Source organism: Ceratotherium simum, chromosome 26, assembly GCF_057802395.1.
Source record: "Ceratotherium simum simum isolate JZ-2026a chromosome 26, ASM5780239v1, whole genome shotgun sequence".
NCBI classification, from domain to species: domain Eukaryota; kingdom Metazoa; phylum Chordata; class Mammalia; order Perissodactyla; family Rhinocerotidae; genus Ceratotherium; species Ceratotherium simum.
The window spans coordinates 12,876,673-12,895,872 of record NC_141925.1 but is presented as its reverse complement, the minus strand read 5'-3'; the positions used below and the strand labels follow the sequence as shown (position 1 = coordinate 12,895,872).

Here is a 19,200-nt window from a genome sequence, read left to right as displayed (position 1 = left end):
GACTGCACTTAACCAGAAACAGACGTAGAGATTAAAGTACAGTTGGTATTTGACTAATTACACTAAGCATGGAAAAAACCAGTCTGATTGAGCTTCTTTTTAACAAAGGATGCAACCTCCAACTTCTCCCAAATAAGCTCTTTTCAAGAGCTATTAACACAACTTCATGGCAGATTGATTTTAACCTTCTTATCCATGACCAACACTCTCCTGACTGTTCTGGGGAGTTAGAAAATCATCACAAAGGAGAACAGTCCTCTGTAATTTTTTTCTTTCAAAATATAAAGCCAAAGCCTAAAGGTTTAAAAATCTGGATTAAAAAGCTGGTTTGGGCAAGTTAGGATCAACTGAGAGAGAATAAAGGAAATAGTTCAATATCCCATATGAGATTTTAAGAGAAAGGTCTGAATGAGAGGGAAGGGCACCACCTAGCGGACCAAACGCAGGATGACATTTTCAGAGCACTTGGCTGCGCAGACAGACCGGCAGCAGCAATGCCCTCTGTTCTTTCCATGCATTGAAAATGGCACGCTTTTTTATTAGCAGTGCTAGTAAAATGAGCTCAAGAAAAAAAAAGTACCTCATGGTCTCTCTTCCCCTCCGCCCCATCCCCAGTTTTTCAGGGAAAGTTATGGGCAAGAATAAAATAGGCCAAGATGTTAAGGACATACTCACCAATTTAAAGCTACAGAGATAAAACATGAAAAACTGGACGTGGCAGGAGGCGTGGGTAGGCAACAGGAGTTTGTCAAAAATGGTTACGAGATCTCGATATAAATCCTTTGTTTTGTTGTTATCAATCTTACCTACAGAGAAAATTTGGCATTTCAGTTTTACAAATATGTTATTTTCAAGCTACCAGTTTCATTTATCAAATTTTTAAAAAGAAAAAATACCATTAAGAAACAACACCCTCCATTAAGGTATGATTAAATGCTTTTTTTTTTTTTGTGAGGAAGATCAGCCCTGAGCTAACATCCGTGCTAATCCTCCTCTTTTTGCTGAGGAAGACCTGCTCTGAGCTAACATCTATTGCCAATCCTCCTCGTTTTTTTTTTTAACCCCGCAAAGCCCCAGTAGATAGTTGTATGACGTAATTGCACACCCCTCTAGTTGCTGTATGTGGGACGTGGCCTCAGCACGGCCGGAGAAGCAGTATGTGGGTGCGCGCCCAGGATCCAAACCCGGGCTGCCAGTAGCGGAGCACGCGCACTTAACCGCTAAGCCATGGGGCCGCCCCTAAATGCCATTTTTATTGTGCACAGATTTTACTTTTTAAGTATAACAATCCAGCACCAGCAAGGAGCAGGCCCTCACCTCACACACACTGTGATGCCACAAATACGAACCCTTCTAAAGGACAATTTCATAATTCATGTAGCAGAAGCCCTTTGATCCACTAATTCTACTGCTGGGAATTTATCACAAGCAAATAATTGAAGATATATGTACAAGGATGTTCATTATACTGTTATTTATAATGGTGAAAAAAACCCGAGACCAGTTAAATCCATATGATCCATAACAACTATTTCAGAAGAACAGTGAACGGTATGAGAAAATGTTCACAGTAGGTGAAGGGGGTAGATTATGAAACACTACGTATAGCATGACCCCCAAATCCACTGAAAAACACACTCACACATGTTAACAGAAAAGAAAAAAACACATATCAAATGCTAATCATGGTTCTCTGAATAGTAGGAATGTGGCCATTTCAATTGTCTTTTTTATCCTTTCCTGTCGTTTCCAAATTTTCTCTAATCAACATGAATTTTTTTTTCAGAAGTGATTTTTCATCTTTTGAGGAAGACTGGCCCTGAGCTAACATTTGTGGGCAATCTTCCTCTTCTTCTCCCCAAAGCCCCAGTACATAGTTGTATATCCTGGTTGTAGGCCCCTCTAGCTCTTCTATGCGGGCTGCCACTTCAGCATGGCCTGAGAAGCAGCGGGTAGGTCCGCGCCCAGGATCCAAACTGGCAAACCCCAGGTTCCCAAAGCGGAACGCTCAAACTCAACCAATACACCACCAGGCCAGCCCCTGTATTGTTTTTATAACAGCAAAAAAGCTAAAATAGTAACACAGTCAACTCAGAATTAAGTTCTGTTACTCTGAGTGGCTGAATTTCATTCTCAAATCGTAGCAATGTGAATGGAAAAAAATCTGTTTTTTCACGGCAAAGCCTCTAAACTAAAAGTTATATGAGGGTAGGCATATCGATTTGTTCACTACAGTACCAAGACCCTCTAAAGTCAATACATAACACCAAGCACCATATGTCAACATCTACTACACCATTCTTTTTTTTTTTTTTTTAAAGATTTTATTTATTTTATTTTTTTTGCCCCTAAAGCCCCAGTAGATAGTTGTATGTCATAGCTGCACACCCTTCTAGTTGCTGTATGTGGGACTCGGCCTCAGGATGGACAGAGAAGTGGTGCCTCAATGCGCACCCGGGATCCGAACCCGGGCCACCAGCATCGCAGCGCACACACTTAACCACCAAGCCACAGGGCCGGCCCATACTACACCATTCTTAAATGTCTTGAACTTGAGTGTAATTTGATCTCCGCCTAAAACTGACCAAACTCCATATATAACTGAGCCTGAATCCCAGTCCCACCATTTTCAAGCTTTGTCACTTGGCAAGTAACCTGATCTCTCTAAACCTTTTTTTCCTTATACTCAAAATAGTGATTTTTACAGGATTTCTATCAGTACTAGATAATGTATGAAAACGCCCAGCACAGGGGGCTGGCCCCGTGGCTTAGCGGTTAAGTGCGCGCACTCCGCTACTGGCGGCCCAGGTTCAGATCCCGGGCGCGCACCGACGCACCGCTGTCGGGCCATGCTGAGGTGGCATCCCACATACAGCAACTAGAAGGGTGTGCAACTATGACATATAACTGTCTACTGGGGCTTTGGGGAGAAAAAGGGAAAAAAAGGAGGAGGATTGGCAATAGATGTTAGCTTAGGGCCGGTCTTCCTCAGCAAAAAGAGGAGGATTGGCAGGGATGTTAGCTCAGGGCTGATCTTCCTCACAGGAAAAAAAAGAAAATGCCCAGCACAGAGTGAGGTGTTTTGTGAGTGTTGAACAAACAGTAGCTATTGCGACTACTATAGATTGTTACCATCTACATAGCAGACATCCTTAATGTAGGACAAAAGTAAAGACAGCAGGATGTCCAGGCGTTCGGCTACAGGATGTACCATCTGATCGAGCCTTTCAGGACCAGCCTTTGTTTCATGCTCAGTTTCCTCGTCTTCATCCTTTGAAGATAAAAGTAAAAACTGACATTAAAAATTCAGTAAAAGTAGTTTGGTGGGAAAACGCTCAGAGAGGATTATTTTCTTTAAAAGATAAAACAATAATTAAAAAAAAAAAAAAACGGGCCGGCCCCGTGGCTTAGTGGTTAAGTGCATGCACTCTGCCGCTGGCGGCCCGGGTTCAGATCCTGGGCGCGCACCGACGCACCGCTTCTCCGGCCATGCTGAGGCCGCGTCCCACATACAGCAACTAGAAGGATGTGCAGCTGTGACATACAACAATCTACTGGGGCTTTGGGGGGAAAAATAAATTAAAAAAAAAAAAAAAATTTAAAAATTTTAAAAAAATTTAAAAGATAAAACAAAGAAAATACATAGACACCTTTCCAGGCAGGGGCTCTCAACCAGAGGTGTGAATCAGAACCACTCATGGAGTCCAAAATAAAAGCACAGACTCAGAGCGCCAGCCTCTCATTCTCATTTAGAAGATTCACTTAGAGCATGGCCATGCAAACATCACAGATTTCTCCCAGCTCCTGGCACCTACTGCGGTGGGCACTATTGGCGCCAGGTCCCCTTGCCCAGGACAGGGTGCTCATCCCCCAGCTGCTGTGTTGGCTACCAACAGCTCACAGCTGCCCCTCTTCTCCAGAGCTCTGCTCTCAGCATAACAGGAGCCAGAACTGCCCTTGCATTCCATCCTGCCCCTCCCCCTCAGAACCAATGATTGACTAACAACGGGTCACAAGAGGCCATCTCCCTGGGCTTAAGCTAGGACCAACTCCAATTCATGGTGCAATTCACGCTCCAGAGCTCCTGGTAGGATCAGGCTGTAGCTGCTTTCCAACTGAGACCAAACTCGCACTTAAATCCTTCTACTGCCCTTTCCTGCTTCCTCACACCGTTTGTCCTGGGGCACCTGAATCCCCATCTCAGGCTCTCCTCCCAGGGAACCCAACTTAAGACATCGTCCCAGGTAGAGAAATACTGTGTTAAGGTATACAACTTATAAAATATAGAAATTGAACTGGTATGCTTTCCTATTTATTACTCCCTCACACACAATACGTGGTTTACAAAAACATGTAAAATTATAAGAATAAAAGTGAAACATACTTCACCAAACCCACTTTAAAGCCTTGGAAATAAACCAACTCTACTAGGCAGTAAGTAACATGGCAGCAAATTACCCATTTAAAAAATCATTTCAGATTTGCTGAACTATTTTAATTATTTTAACCTAAAGCCTTCTTTAGGTTAACGAAGAGAGATGAGAAGTCATGAGCTGTCTCTTCCACCCTCTGGAATTATGAACTGCATACGTCTATGTCTGTTTTCATTAATAAATACTGACCATATTAAACAGTCCTTCTGTGGCATCTGTCCCACTACCAGGTTGAGCTGCTGTTTCCTCAGCATCTTCAATATCCTGCCGGGATGCATTCACCTACGTTATAACAAAGAAAAAAAGAATAAAAGCATTAAAAATACATCTACACTGTTTTGGGACTGGAAATTCATCTGATATACATACTATAAAGGCGTCCAGATGAGCACCCTATATAGCACCATAACACAATACACAATTACAGTACAAACCTGTAAGCTGATCTGAGTCATGAAGGAATTTATAAGATTATTAATCAAGCCCCTTTTATTACATAGTTAGATAAAATCAGTAAGAACTGTGATGTGATGGTCTAACTCAGATAGCTTCAACAAATTCAACATTTACTCCACCTCTTACTATGTACAAGACACTCACGTACATGTTGTATAAGAAGCACATCATCAACCAACTGAGCAGAAAAAGGATGAAACGCAACCCCAATTTCAATTACTGAATATTTATTTTGGTATATAATGGTTCAAAAATCTTGTTTAATATACCATTCAAATCATGCCTTTTTCACTATTTGTGCATGACCTTCTTTCTAAATGTACTCTAAAATGTGCCTTAAGTACATACCAGAGAAAGACCTTACAAAGATTATGTACGCAGTTGGCCAGAGAGGTGTAACTCCAAGTGAGCAATATGCCAGCCCGCCCAACCTCCGGCTCTTTGTGGACCTGCCTCATCACATCCTCCTTCTCCCCTACAGGATATCAATGCTGTCCTCCATCAACTCATATCTCCTCAGGCCACAAACCTCCTCAAGTCTCCCCAGTCCTAAAACACGCCTCTCACCCCCGCTTCACCCCCTCTTTACATCACCAACCCTCACCGAGGTCTCTAACAGCCCCACTTCCTAACCATCTATGCTCTCTCCTGAAACGCAGTCCCCCCCTCCACACTGACATGGCAACCGAGTACCTCCTAATCACCAAACCCAAGTGCTTTTGCTTTTTTTATCCTCCTTAAAAATGTCAGCAATATCTCACGCTGCTGACCAAACACTTTCTTCTTCCAGATCCTCCTTGGGTATCCATACTCTTGGTTCTCCTCCCATTTCTGACTGCACTTCCTCTCTCCTGTCCTAAATTGCATCATTCCACAGGTTTGGTCTCAGTCCCCCACCTGCAGCTACAGCAGCTTGGTGAGTATTTTGACATCTAGCTCCCCCACCTGCACCTCAATCTGTCCAAAATGGAACTCATTGTCTTCCAGCCTCCTCCTGACTTTTCTTATTGCTGTTAATGGCAACACTAAGATTCTACTGCACAGGGAACTCCCTTTGAAGGATGCCTTTCCTTTACCCGCTACTTCTCCACTTCCAACCCAGTCTCAAGGACCAGTTCACCTTCCCTCCACAATGTCACCAGAACCCACCACTTTCTTTCATTCCCACTGCACCATATTGCAGGCCTCTTTAGAAAAAGGTAGAAAGAATCTCACACCACTTCCTTAGGAATGCCTCCCTGACTCCTTCTGACTACATCAGGTGTTCTAGCTCATTATAATGTATGTGTTTCCATTCATAGTATTTACCACAAGTGTACTTCTATATTTGTATGACTATCTAATTAATGCTTTGTTCCCCAAACACAAGGAATGGGACTGTCTATAACCCAGAGCACATCAATGGAGTTCAAGAAATCTTTAAAGAAATAAGTCAAAAGTGGAACTGTGGATTCTTTTCCATTGTTGCTACTATTATTTCACACAATATGATTATAACAAAAATATTTAATAAATGAAAATCAAGGAGAAAAAACAGATTATTAAATACTTACATCCAACTTGAGTAGCTTTTCAATAACAAGCTCCAGAATTTCATGCCTCAAGGTTGGAAAATACACACTAATCCTCAGTAAGTTATGAACATAACATTCCTAAAACATAAAGAGATAAACATTTCAACAGAGAATAAATGTTTCATAATTATGCAAGCAAAACATCAATTACACAATCTTTAGTTCTATTATTTAAATAGAAAAAATAGACTATCCAGCAACATAGAAACTATACTGTTTCTCTAAATATACAATGTTTGGTATAATTATTCTAATTACTTCCAGTAAATTAAATCTGTAAATTGTATACTTCTATAGTGTTTTTTTAAAACAGGTTTGTTGAGATCTAATTCATATGCAATTTACCCATTTGAAGTGTACAGTTTAATGGTTTTTAATATATTCCGAGTTGTGCAATCATCACCATAATCAATTTTAGAACATTTTCATCACCCTAAAAACAAACCCTGTATTTTTTAGTAATGTACCTCCCCCCAGCCCTAGGTAATCACTAGTCTACTTTCTCTAAAAATGTGCCTGTGGTAGACATTTCATGTAAGTGGAATCTTATAATATGTGGCGTTTAAGCATGTTTTCAAGGTTCGTTCATGTTGTAGCAAGTAAACCATTCCTTTTTATTGCCAAATAATAGTCCATTGTACAGACATACGACATTTTGTTTATTCATCAGCCAATAAACGTTTGGCTGTTTCCATATTTTGGCTATTATGAATAAGGCTGTTTTGAACACTTATGTAAAAGTTTTTGTGTGGACGTATGTTTTCATTTCTCTCGGGTATATACCGAGCAGCGAAAATGCTGGGTCATGTGGCAATTCTGTGTTTAACCTCTTTGAGGACCTGTCAGACTGTTTTCCAAAGCAGCTGCACCATTTATTGTTTTACATCCTCACTAGCAACGTCCGAGAGTTCTGATTTCTCCACATCCTCACCACCACTCGTTATTGTCTTTTTGAGTATAGCCATCCTAGTGAGTGTAAAGTGGTGTGTCATTGTGATTTTGACTTGCATTTTCCTGACGGCTAATGATGTTGAGCTTTTCATGTGCTCCTTGGCCATTTGTGTAGCTATTTTGGAGAAATAACTATTCGGGTCCTTTGCCCAGTTTTAAATTGGGTTATCTGCCTTTTTATTATTGAGTTATTAAGAGTTCTTTATATAGTCTAGATATAACCCTTTATCCAATATATGATTTGCAAATATTTTCTCCCATTATTTGTCTTTTCACTTTCTTGAAGGTGTCCTATGAAGCGCAACAGTTTTTGATTTTTATGAAGTCCAATTTATCTTTTCTATGGTTGCTTGTGCTTCAGGTGTCATTATCTACAAACTGTTGCCTAATTCCAAGCCACAAAAATTTTCACCTGTGTTTTCTTCTAAGAGTTTTTTTTTTTTTTAGCTCTCACACTTATGTCTTTTATCGATTGAATTTATTTCTGTATATGGTGTGAGGAAAGGCCCCATTTCATTCTTTGCAGGTAGATATCCACTTGTCCCAGCATCATTTTTGAAAAGACCATTCTTTTCCCCATTAAATCATCTTGTACAACTGGTTTTTTTATATTGATCTTACATCCTGTAACCATGCTGAACTCATTTATTAGCTCTAATAGTGTTTTTGTGGATTCCCTGGGATTTTTCTCTACGTAAGACTAGGTCATCTTCAAGGAGAGATAGTTTTACTTCCTTTCCAATCTGAATATGTTTTCCGTTTCTTGCCTAACTGCCCTGGCTAGCACCTCTAGTACAATACCAAACAAAAGTGGCAAAAGCAGACATCCTTGTTTTGTTTATCTTAGGGGAAAGCTTTCAGTCTTTCACCACTGAGTATGATGTTAGCTGTGAGTTTTTCATAGATGCCCTTTACCAGGTCGAGAAAGTTCCCTTCTGTTTTTGTCATGAAAGGGTTTTGGTGTTTGTCAAATGCTTTTTCTGAATCTACTAAGATGATTGTGTGGTTTTTGTCATTTACTCTATTGATATGGTACATTAATTGATTTTCAGATATTAAATCAACTTTGCATTCCTTGGATAAATTTCACTTGGTCATGGTACATAATTCTTTTTATATAGTTGCTAGATTCAGTTTTCTAGCATTTTGTCGAGGATTTTTGCATTTATATTCATAAGAGATAAAACGTTTATAACATCCCACTTGAAGCAGATTATCACAAATACTGGCAAAACATTAACTCCTTATTTAATACTTGTAATACCTTATTTAGGAAAAAATAATCTACGCTTAGAAGGGAACCACTATTAACTAACAAAAACTACACAGATGATCTAAATATTACACAAAAACTTGAGCAGAATTCATCTATAGAAGGCTCTGCCTTCATGTTCAAATAAGGCATGTTTACAATTGGTAATAGGTGTATTATCTTCTAGTAATTTCTATCTGTGTAAACATTAAGCCTATTCAGATATTTCTGAAATGGACTCTGCCCTTGACTTGCACATAGGAATAAGAGAAAAAGGCACTGGGGATCCTTAGTCACTTGCTGAGAAAGGAATTTGAGTCAAATGCTCAGTCTTGAGTTTAAAATCTAGAAGACAAACCTCTTAAGAAAAAGACCTAACGTCACCTAAAACTAAATCACGCAAAACAACTTTTCCATTATTTTCCCCATGAAAAGATTTCTTACCAATGTTCTCTCTGATTTTCGAACAAATGGAAATTTTTCCACCAATATTGGCATAAGAAACCATGGTGTCCTATTAAAAAAAAAAATCAACCAATCGATGTTAACTGGACTTTCTTGGAAGGTAACATTTCCATTCTAAGAGCAAACACAGATACAGAAAGCAAATGGTAACTCCTAGCTCAAGCAATTGGAACTTAAACGCATAGCTTCAGAGAAAACTATAATAACTTAGGGGAAAATAAACTTGTTAACTTTAATATCAACAGCAAATTCAAGGGAGATGGAGATTCTTTTCTCTACAAAAGCAACGAAAACCTTCATTTTAAAATCTAAACATTTCCCACTACATACATTTATTATTTTAAAAAGGCGAAAAAACTTGGATTTTTCTTTAAGTTAGCAAATAACAAACTTACAGAGGGAACGTGAAGTCTACCCCTCCAAAAGAAACCCACACACCTTAAAAGCTTTTCTTAGAATTGCAATTTTTATTTCATATGGCATGACACAAACAAACACGGGTTTGTCACTGGAAATTTTTGGATAGCGTATCTGTTGAAAATAAAAGCAAAATTCCAACCACTATTCAAAATTTGCATGCAAGTTTTGAAAAATAAAGACAACGAGTCGAGAACTGAAATGCCATTTTTTATAGAATGTGATGCTATATCAACAGGATACAAACACATGCAGCACACAACTTGAGTTTTGATGCCATGGACATTCTGTAATTTTCTACTAATTGATTACAATTTTCTTGAGACTAAATACTATGATTCAAAATAAGTAATAAAGTATACTCACGATGGAACATATCTTGCTATTATTTGCAAGGCTCTGTGACAAGTGTCAAAATTTGCAGGAAGATCTACAAGGCGAAAAGTGAGAGCATGAGCATTAAAATAAAATTGAAGACTGAAAAATTATGTACTTGAAGCTAAAAAAACCTGCTAACCAAAACTGAATCATTCATCAGTAAAATAATAATTTCATGATTTTTTTCCCATAACCAACCATAAATGATGTCTAAATGGACTAATTACATAAGTAATGCATTAAGGGCAACTGATTGCATGTTAATGCTAAATAAGACAAAAGATTCCGTCAAAGGCTGCCGTTTGCTGTAGTCTACGCTACGCATGAGAATAGGGCCTGGAGTTGCCAGCATACTTTATCATTCCGCAAGCATGCTTTGCTTTAAGCCTCTTTATACTTACTATCATCTTCGTCATCAGAATCTGAAACATCTACATCACCTTCCTTAACGACCACTCGAGCTTTTAAGGGAAAAACAAAAAACGTTATTTTTCTGTCATTGACTGAAACAATCAACAGCTACACAAAAAGTGATTTTTCCATTGTCCATTTCCATTGTCCAAACTTAGCTTAATCCAAACAATGATTAAATTTACAAATGGGGCGGGAGGAAGAGTCAAGTAACTGTATAGTTTCTTTTTTTTTTTTTTTGGTGAGGAAGATCGGCCCTGAGCTAACATCTGCTGATCCTCCTCTTTTTGCTGAGGAAGACTGGCCCTGGGCTAACATCCATGCCCATCTTCCTCTACTTTATATGGGATGCCACCACAGCATGGCTTGACAAGCGATGCATCGGTGCGCGCCCGGGATCCGAATCGGCGAACCCCGGGCCACCGAAGCAGAGCGCGCGCACTTAACCGCTTGCGCCACCAGGCCGGCCCCTGTATAGTTTCTAAACAGCTAAAAATTCCTGAGTTCCATATGCATCCTAGAATCTCCCATGGAGGCACAATCTCCAAAGTGTACTGGGAAGGTGGTATTTTAATAAACAGATATTTAAAAAATGAAAAATCACGGCAAGCAAAGAGGAAGCACTTACGAGGTACAAAATGAGAAGCAATCATGCTGAGACACGGTCTAAGGAAGACAGTCTGAGCTGATACAAGATTACCAAGAAAAGCCAAATACTCCTCTACCACTGTCTGACTTCTGTTCAACCACTGCAATCTCTAGAGGTGGGAGGAAGAGAAAGATAAAAGAAACATTTTACTGATACAATATATACTACTTTCAAAGTACTGAATCACATACTAGACATCACACTAAATGGTGAACTTACCAACAGAATATTGATAAGCTGCTCAAACTCCTTGGTCAGGTACATGATGGAGGAACGGAATTCTAACAGCCAGTTAATGATCTGGTCATCCTTAAGTTAAAGAAAAAAAAAGGACTGTCAAAATCACAAATCCTCTAAAATAAAAGAAAAGATGATATCTATCTTGCGTCGACCATCTATCACTAATATTTAAACTAGGGGGGTAAGTCACAAACTAGGACTTAAGCCAAAATTGGCATGAAAATTTCTTAGTTTGTATGAAAACAGAAAAAAGATGTTACAATAAATTTTCCTGTTCTAAAAAAAAGTAATGTAGTAACTCTTATATACAGGAAAAAGAATTAAATGTAATACTTTATTCTGATCACTTTTGTTTGCCCTAAAAGAGTCAAAACACCTCAAATATTGACGCCTCGGACTTTTTAAAACTGCAGAATTAGAGCTGATTCAAACATTGTAAGACCACAAGGACTAACAGCTACCTCTATTTCCTGTATATCCATGCTGATATGCAAGCATGCTGATAACATTCAGTCTAAGCTGACTGACTAGAGTCATCAATATAACTTTTTCTCAACCCAACTGGTAATTGGGTTTAAATGTATTAAGATATGTTATATAAAAATGATAGTTCCACTATACCATGAAGTATTTTTCAGGCAAAAAATTACTGTTCATAATAACTTTTAGTGACATGGGAAAAACTGATCAATAAAGAAAGAAAACAAGCCATGTATAAAATATGTTATCAGTTACGTAAAATAGATATTGTTTGTATTCATGCATATATACGACATACACAAGAAAAAGCTAAAAGCCTTCAACTTTGAAAGAAAATGGTTAATGCTGATTAAGACTCAGTAAGAAAGAGACATAAATAAACAAAAGCAGTACACCATTGTACCTCCAGCAACAGACTGTTAACAGACAAGGTTGTATCTACAGTGATAGGCTATTAACAGACAGGGTTGTACCTACAGTTACAGACTATTTATAAGGAGTATCATTTAGTGAGAACACACCAGGTGCCAGGCATGGTGCTCAATGCCGTACATATTTATCTTTTCCTAATCCTAACAACGCTGCAAAAGGATTACCGTTATTCTCATTTGACAGTTGAGAAACCTGAGGCTAAGAGAGGTTACTAAGCAACCTGCCCAATCAAGAAGCCAATAAAGAACCAGGTCAAACCTGTCTGGGTCAAAGCCTATGGACCGGCCGCTCTCGCACAATGCCTTGCTCCACAAAGAAGGAGCTCACCACCTTCCCCCCACCTTCATTCAACCACTGAGTGCTTTCTATGTGCTATCTTCGTGACAAACTTCAATGGGATTAACTGCTTTCTGATGAAACCCAGGCAAGCTGGCAGTAAAATAAAGTAAATCACAACTCATTTGCGCTACCGTAATTTCATAATGTCCACACCATTAAGGATAACATTCATGGTGGCTCACCAAGGCCTGAGACAGAGAAGACAAACTAAGTTAGGTGCAAATAAAAATGAATTAGCTCTATCCTATCCTGTTTCCACATAAAAAAACTCCAACAGGGCCGGCCCTGTGGCATCGCGGTTAAGTGCGCACACTCCGCTGCTGGCGGCCCGTGTTTGGATCCCAGGCGTGGACCGACGCACCGCTTGTCAGGCCATGCTATGGCAGTATCCCACATAAAGTGGAGGAAGATCGGCATGGATGTGAGCTCAGAGCCGGTCTTCCTCAGCAAAATGAGGAGGACTGGCATGGATGTTAGCTCAGAGCTGATCTTGCTCACACACACACACAAAAAAAACTCCAACAAAATTATAAAAATAACATTTAAACTGTTCCTTTTTTTTTTTTTTGTGAGGAGGATCCGCCCTGAGCTAACATCTGCCAATCCTCCTCTTTTTTGCTGAGGAAGACTGGCCCTGGGCTAACATCCATGCCCATCTTCCTCCACTTTATATGGGACGCCGCCACAGCACGGCTTGATAAGCAGTGTATTGGTGCGCCCGGGATCCGAACCGGTGAACCCCGGGCCTCCACAGTGGAGCACGTGCACTTAACCACTTGCGCCACCCAGCCGGCCCTAAACTGCTCCATTTTTTAAAGTAAACCAGTCACAGACTTTGGTGCTTTAGTTCTGAACCATTATTAGAAGCCAATTACTTGCGACGCCCCTCTGAACTAACACAGACACAACTACTGTGATTCTTGGTATGTCAAGACACCGAGAATGAGAAGGATTGATATAAAATACAGTGGAACACAAAGAAAATGGTCCTTGTACCTGTGAAAGAAGGCACAGGTCAGGGGAAGTTTTAAACAGGAATTGATGCTTCTGCTGTCTTTAAACGGACTGAGTATTCTCTGAGGGCTATATTCCTCACAGAGGGAAAAGCATGTTTTCAGAACATCAAAAGTAGTTCAGTATGGCGAGAACACACAGTAAGTAACTGAACAGATAAATTTGGGGAGCAAATAGGGGCCAGATAAACCACTGAAGTCCTTGCAAGCTAGATTTGTAATTAGAAAGATCTGCTGGAAGGAGTTTTGTAGATTACAGTAATAACAATAGAACACTAATATAACAGCTTACTACGTGCCAGGCCCTTTTCTAAGACTTTACTAACATATATTAGCTCATTTAATCCTTACAACCACTCCATGAGATAGGCTACATTGGTTTTCATTTTACAGATGTCGACACTGAGGCACAGAAGTGCAGTAATTTGCCCTCAGTCACAAAGCTAGAAAGGGCGAAGGCCATGTAGCTAGAGCCCATGCCAAAATAGGTAGCAAATAAAGTGGATACAGAGGACCCCTTCCAGCCAGAAAGAAAAGGCACATGCAAAGGCATAAAGATGAAAAGAAGTGGCAGATTCAGGGAATAAAGTATCTAGCGAGACTGAACATAAAAAAAAATGTTGCAGGCCATGCTAAGAAGCTGGTCCTTTTTTCTTCAATAGCCATGAAGTTTTTAGCAGGGCAATGACAATGTGCTTTAAAGATGATTTAGGCTGCACTGTTGAGGATAATTTTTTTTTTTTGGAGCAGGGAGAGGTATGTAAGATGGAGGAGAACTGGAACTTAGAGACCACTAAAGAGGTTACTGGAAGAATCCAGACAAGAGAGCACCAACAAAACAAAAAGACTTTAAACATTTTTTTTTCCAAAGGACTTGGTGAATCAATGGATATGAGGGGTGACAAGTCCAGAAAGCCTCCAAGGGTCCTAGCTCAAGGACTAGATAAGCAATAAATCAATTAAGCACAAAAAGAAGGCTACAGACAGAGTGGGTTTGGGGGAGAGAGAGAATGCTAAGTTTGGGGCACCTGTAACACTTCTGGGCTGGCAGTTAAGAAACAAGTCTGGAGCCCACAAGAGCAATCTGAGTTATAGACATAAATTTGGGAGTTATCAGGATACAGGTAGATTTCAAAGCCATGAAGGCATTAGATGACACAAGAAGAATCTGTAGAGTAAGGAGGGTCAAGTTTGGAAACCCAATCAACACCAAATTTAAGAAGAACCTATCAAGAGAATGATTAGAGCTAGGTGATAAGAAGACAGGAAGATCGCAGAAACTGAAGGAAAGGTTTTAAGAAGTGGGTGGCAACCCAACCCTGGTAGCCTAGTGGTTAAAGTTCAGCACACTCCGCTTCAGCGGCCCAGGTTCAGTTCCCGGGCGCAGAACCACACCACTCATCCATCAGTAGCCATGCTCTGGAGGCAGCTCACATAGAAGAACTAGAAGGACTTACAACTAGAATATACAACTATGTACTGGGGCTCTGGGGAGGAAAAGAAAGAGACTGGCAACAGATGTTAGCTCAGGGTGAATCTTTCCCAGCAAAAAAAAAAACAACTGGAAGTGGGTGGCCAACACTGTCACTGCTACAAAGTATTAGCATGAGGCTTGAAAACAAAAAAGTCCACTGAAATCAGCATGTAAGAAATCACTGGTAATCTCTGTCATAGTAATTACAGCAGTGGACTTAAACATGAATGGGAAATGAGAAAGTGCAGACTGTCAGCAGGAACATCAGCTAATAATTACAAAGCCCTTATGCTGAGTCAGGGGGTATTCTAAGTGATTCTCTTATGTTAACTCATTGGATCCTCTTAAAACTTCTATGTTTAAAAAACCTCTGTTGATTTTCTTCTTTCACAAAGAGAAAAACAGAGGCAGAGAGGTTCAATAACTTGCCTGCGATCACACACTGAGTAACAGTAGAGCTGGGATTTTATCCCAGGCGATCACTACCACTGCCATAGTAATAGACTATTCTTTCCAAAATTGGGCAATAAAGGAAGAAAGGGAAACATATTGAGTTGTTACTACACAACAGGTACATATCTTGAACTCCGAAACACAGAAAGAGCAGTAGCTTGAAAGACAAGTCATCTTTCATTGTTTTTTGCTTTGTATTAGGATTGGAGAAACATGAGAGTTGCATGCAGCATAGAGGAAAGAGGTACTAGAAAGAAAGATTAAAGCAACGTTTCTCAACCTCAGGACTACTGACATTTTGGTCCTGAGAATTCTTTGCGCTGAAAGGCTGCCCCGTGTATTGCAGAACATTGAGCAGCATCCCTGTCTTCCACTCACTAGATGCCAGTAGCACCACTCCCTTCCCCCAGTTGTAACAACCAAAAATGTCTCCAGTTCATCACCAAATGTCCCCTGGGGGGACAAAACTGCCCCTGGTTGAGAACCACTGGATTAAAATAGGAAGCAACCATGGAGACAGCAAGTTCTAGAGGGTGGAATAGGACCCAAAGTGCAAACTTTAACATCTGTACAAAGTGGCAACAACTTTGTTAATGATCAAACACAAATTAATTACCTTTATGTCTGGATCTGACAGCTGATTCTTCAACAATTCAAAGTCATTTGTTTCACCCTTTATAAGAAGGGAAAAAAAATGAAGTTTTGCTTGCTTTGGTTTCCTGTTACAGTCAACAGCAAGACTTTTCACTATACCTTAACATCTGATGAAATTACAAAAGGAACACTGGAAGTTTCACATATCAACTGCGGACTATAAAAAATCATAAGTACAAAAATTTTAAAACTCATGTTGGTGGAGCCAGGGGGCTTGGAAAAAAGAAAATGACAACTAAAAGGCCATTCGTATTTAGGTATACCTGTGTACCGACATTTGAATATGACAGTTGATACTTTAAGATACTATCCATTCACGTATACGAATATAAATGCACATTACATACAAAAATAGACAGTCATTCATATCTTCCCTCCATTGCTGAGATTTAGTAGAATCACTTCAAAACTAACACAGAAACAAACCAAAAAAAATCCCCATTAACACAGATGGTTTACTGTCCCAAAGTAATGCTTAGGTAACTTTTTAAGAAATAAGATGCTCTGATCTCATGGTTTTTTATTATAGTACTTGCTCAAGTTTTTAAAAGATACTATGTAAATAAAGCACTTGAAGAGGTGAAACTTCAGTTATTACTCTAATTTTGAGCTGACAGCATCACACTGTTATTAAATATTTGACTTCAAGATTAATATCTAAAATTCATTTTATGACGTCGACTTCTCTTTAGTATAACAGCTATAATTGTATTCTGACAAAAAAGAAAACAAAAAAACCTCAATATGTCAATTACATCTCAGTAAAGCTGGGGGGGGGGGAACCTAACAATTCTCACATGATCTCCTCTTACCTTTTTGTACTTCAGCAAGACTTCTGTCACAGTACCACCAAACCGAACAGTTTTTCTTGGAGGAGAATTGAAGAAATCATTCTCTAATGCAAGCATATCTGAAAGCCTGTAGAACCAAGATTATCAAGCTATTAAGTGCATGACAGAGAATAATAAAAGTTATAACAGCCAACATTTATTGAACTAACATAAGTCAGTGGGACTACTGCTAAGGCCTCCTAACTGGCCTCCCTCCTTCCATTCTAATCCCCCAACAACCGATTCTTCATTCAGTGATCTAATGATCTTTCAAAACCTTCAGACAGACCATGCTACTCTACTCCCCTGCTTAAACTCCCAAGATTTCCTGCTTCACTCAGAATACAAATCCAAACTCCTTATGGTAGTCTTCAAGGTTCTACATTAATCTGGCACCTGCCTACCTCTCTGACCTCATCTCCAACCACTTACTATACTGCAGCCATAGGGTCTTTTCTGTTGGGGGGGGGGGTTGGTTCCCATTTCACTTGCTGTTTCCGCTATCAGAAACACTCACTCCCCAGATCTATACATGGCTGGATTTTTGTCATTCAAGTTGAAGCTCAAATGTCAGAGGCCTTCCCCATCAGAAACCTAAAGTATCCATCTTCTCCCTCCCCGCTCCCGTCACCCTGTTTTATTTCTTCACAGCAGTTATCACTATCTGAAATCATCCTGTTCATTTACTTATTGGCCTATTTACTGTCTTTCCCTCCCTAGACTGCAAGCTCTGTTGAAAGCAGGGACTTTGTCTCTCTTGATAGACTACCGTCCCCAGTGACTAATACAATAAGTAGGCGCTTAATAACCATTATGACTGATATCATGGTAAGTGTTTTACAAAGTTCGCTACTTTTAAACAGAGCAGATTAGTGAAAAAACATAGCATCCTACTAACGACTCTCCAAGTGAACCACAAAGTGTTTTATGGGGGTTAGGGGCTTTAAAAGTTGAGCAAGATAAAGACTGTTAAATATGTGTGTCGAAACAAATCTCAAACAAAAAAAAACTTAAGATTCAATTTGTCATCCGTGACAGCTGATGATGCAAACAGAGCAGCCCAGGCAACTCTTTCCAAATCTAGACGAAGAAGCGGGAGGAAAGAGAAAAGGAGAATGCAGAAGCCAGGCCTGGGACGCTACGAGGGAGCCCCGTGGGAGAAAAGGAGACTCTGGAACAGGGGATAGAATCACCTTCCCAGCCCCTCTCCCACCTTTATTACCCACTTAAAGGACATGGGCTCACTCTTGAGAACCCGAGGTGACCCCTACCCTCCGCTCCACCCCACTCCATCAGCTCTGTCCCAGGCCCTTTCAGATCCACTCCCTGAATCCCCGTCCCGGGCTTTGGTCCCAGACCCGCAGAAGGCAGCGGCCCGGACTCTTACCCAGATCTGGACGCGCTCAGCGCCTGGACGGCAGAGGTCGAAGCGGCAGCATCTCCAGGAAACCGCGTGTGAAGCAACGGGGCCGCCATTGGGCCGGAGAAGCGCACCGACTGCGCCTCGCGCCGGAACTCATGCCCCTTCGAGCCCCGCCTCTGGCCCGGAAGACGCGCGTGCGAGCAGAGGCCTCCAGCCAATCAGGAGCCCCACGTGGGAGAGCAGCGTGATCTCGGCGGGCTAGAGCGCCGCCAAAGCTGCCTCCTCCCCGCCCCTCGTAAGGACCCCTCGTTGTACGTGGATGACTTCTCCGCCCAGCGAGGTGCGGCGCTGAGGCCGGTGGAACTACACGGAGAAGATTGATTCGGCGCCTGTTTTGAGGATCCCAGAGAAAGGGCGGGGAAACCCGGGAAGCGCTAAGCGGTGGCTGGGTTTCTCTACTATTCATTTTTTGGAGTCAAACCATCCCTCAGTCAAACTGAAGAAACGGAGTCCCGGTGATTAATCCAAACCCTCAGAGAGGTGGGGCCGGGATTCGAACACCCAGCCTGGGTCTGTACCCACTGCACTATCCTCACAGACACCCGAGCTGATCTTATCCTCACGGAGACTGAGGCTTGACGAAGCAACTTACCCAAAAGCCTCAGAGCTGCGGTGATGCTGGGATGAGAAATCAAAGAGCAGGGGACAGTTGCCAAGAGGCCTTAGCCCTTGAACTTAAATTTTTAACGGAGGTACAGGGGTGGGCCAGCCCAACAAAGCAGCTAAGGGTCTTCCAGGCATAGGGAAGAGCAGGTGCCATGGCATGGGGGGTGGGAAGGAGACATAGGGAAGGAGGGACTGACTTTCCCCTCAGTTTCTAAGAGGGGAAAATGTTGCAACCTTTGGAAACTGTATAGAACTACCAAAAGTACGTAA

General features: G+C 40.9%; 1 protein-coding gene across 2 annotated transcripts in view; it reads right to left on the bottom strand.

The window, feature by feature from the left end:
- Positions 1–18,409, bottom strand: part of RRN3 (RNA polymerase I transcription factor RRN3) — a 29,356-nt gene extending 10,947 nt beyond the window's left edge. The window contains exons 1-12 of one of the 2 annotated variants that reach the window (XM_004441850.3): positions 18,289–18,409; positions 16,884–16,989; positions 16,034–16,090; positions 11,206–11,295; positions 10,966–11,095; positions 10,328–10,387; positions 9,915–9,978; positions 9,111–9,180; positions 6,443–6,541; positions 4,623–4,715; positions 3,133–3,271; positions 676–806 (exon numbers count right to left, since the gene is read on the bottom strand). In XM_004441850.3, the coding sequence (XP_004441907.1) occupies positions 676–806; positions 3,133–3,271; positions 4,623–4,715; positions 6,443–6,541; positions 9,111–9,180; positions 9,915–9,978; positions 10,328–10,387; positions 10,966–11,095; positions 11,206–11,295; positions 16,034–16,090; positions 16,884–16,989; positions 18,289–18,377 (1,128 nt within the window). In that variant the 5' untranslated portion in view covers positions 18,378–18,409. The remainder of the gene's footprint in view (positions 1–675; positions 807–3,132; positions 3,272–4,622; positions 4,716–6,442; positions 6,542–9,110; positions 9,181–9,914; positions 9,979–10,327; positions 10,388–10,965; positions 11,096–11,205; positions 11,296–16,033; positions 16,091–16,883; positions 16,990–18,288) is intronic. The other variant, XM_087417001.1, reaches the window with a different exon arrangement.
- Between the last annotated feature and the right edge of the window lie 791 nt (positions 18,410–19,200).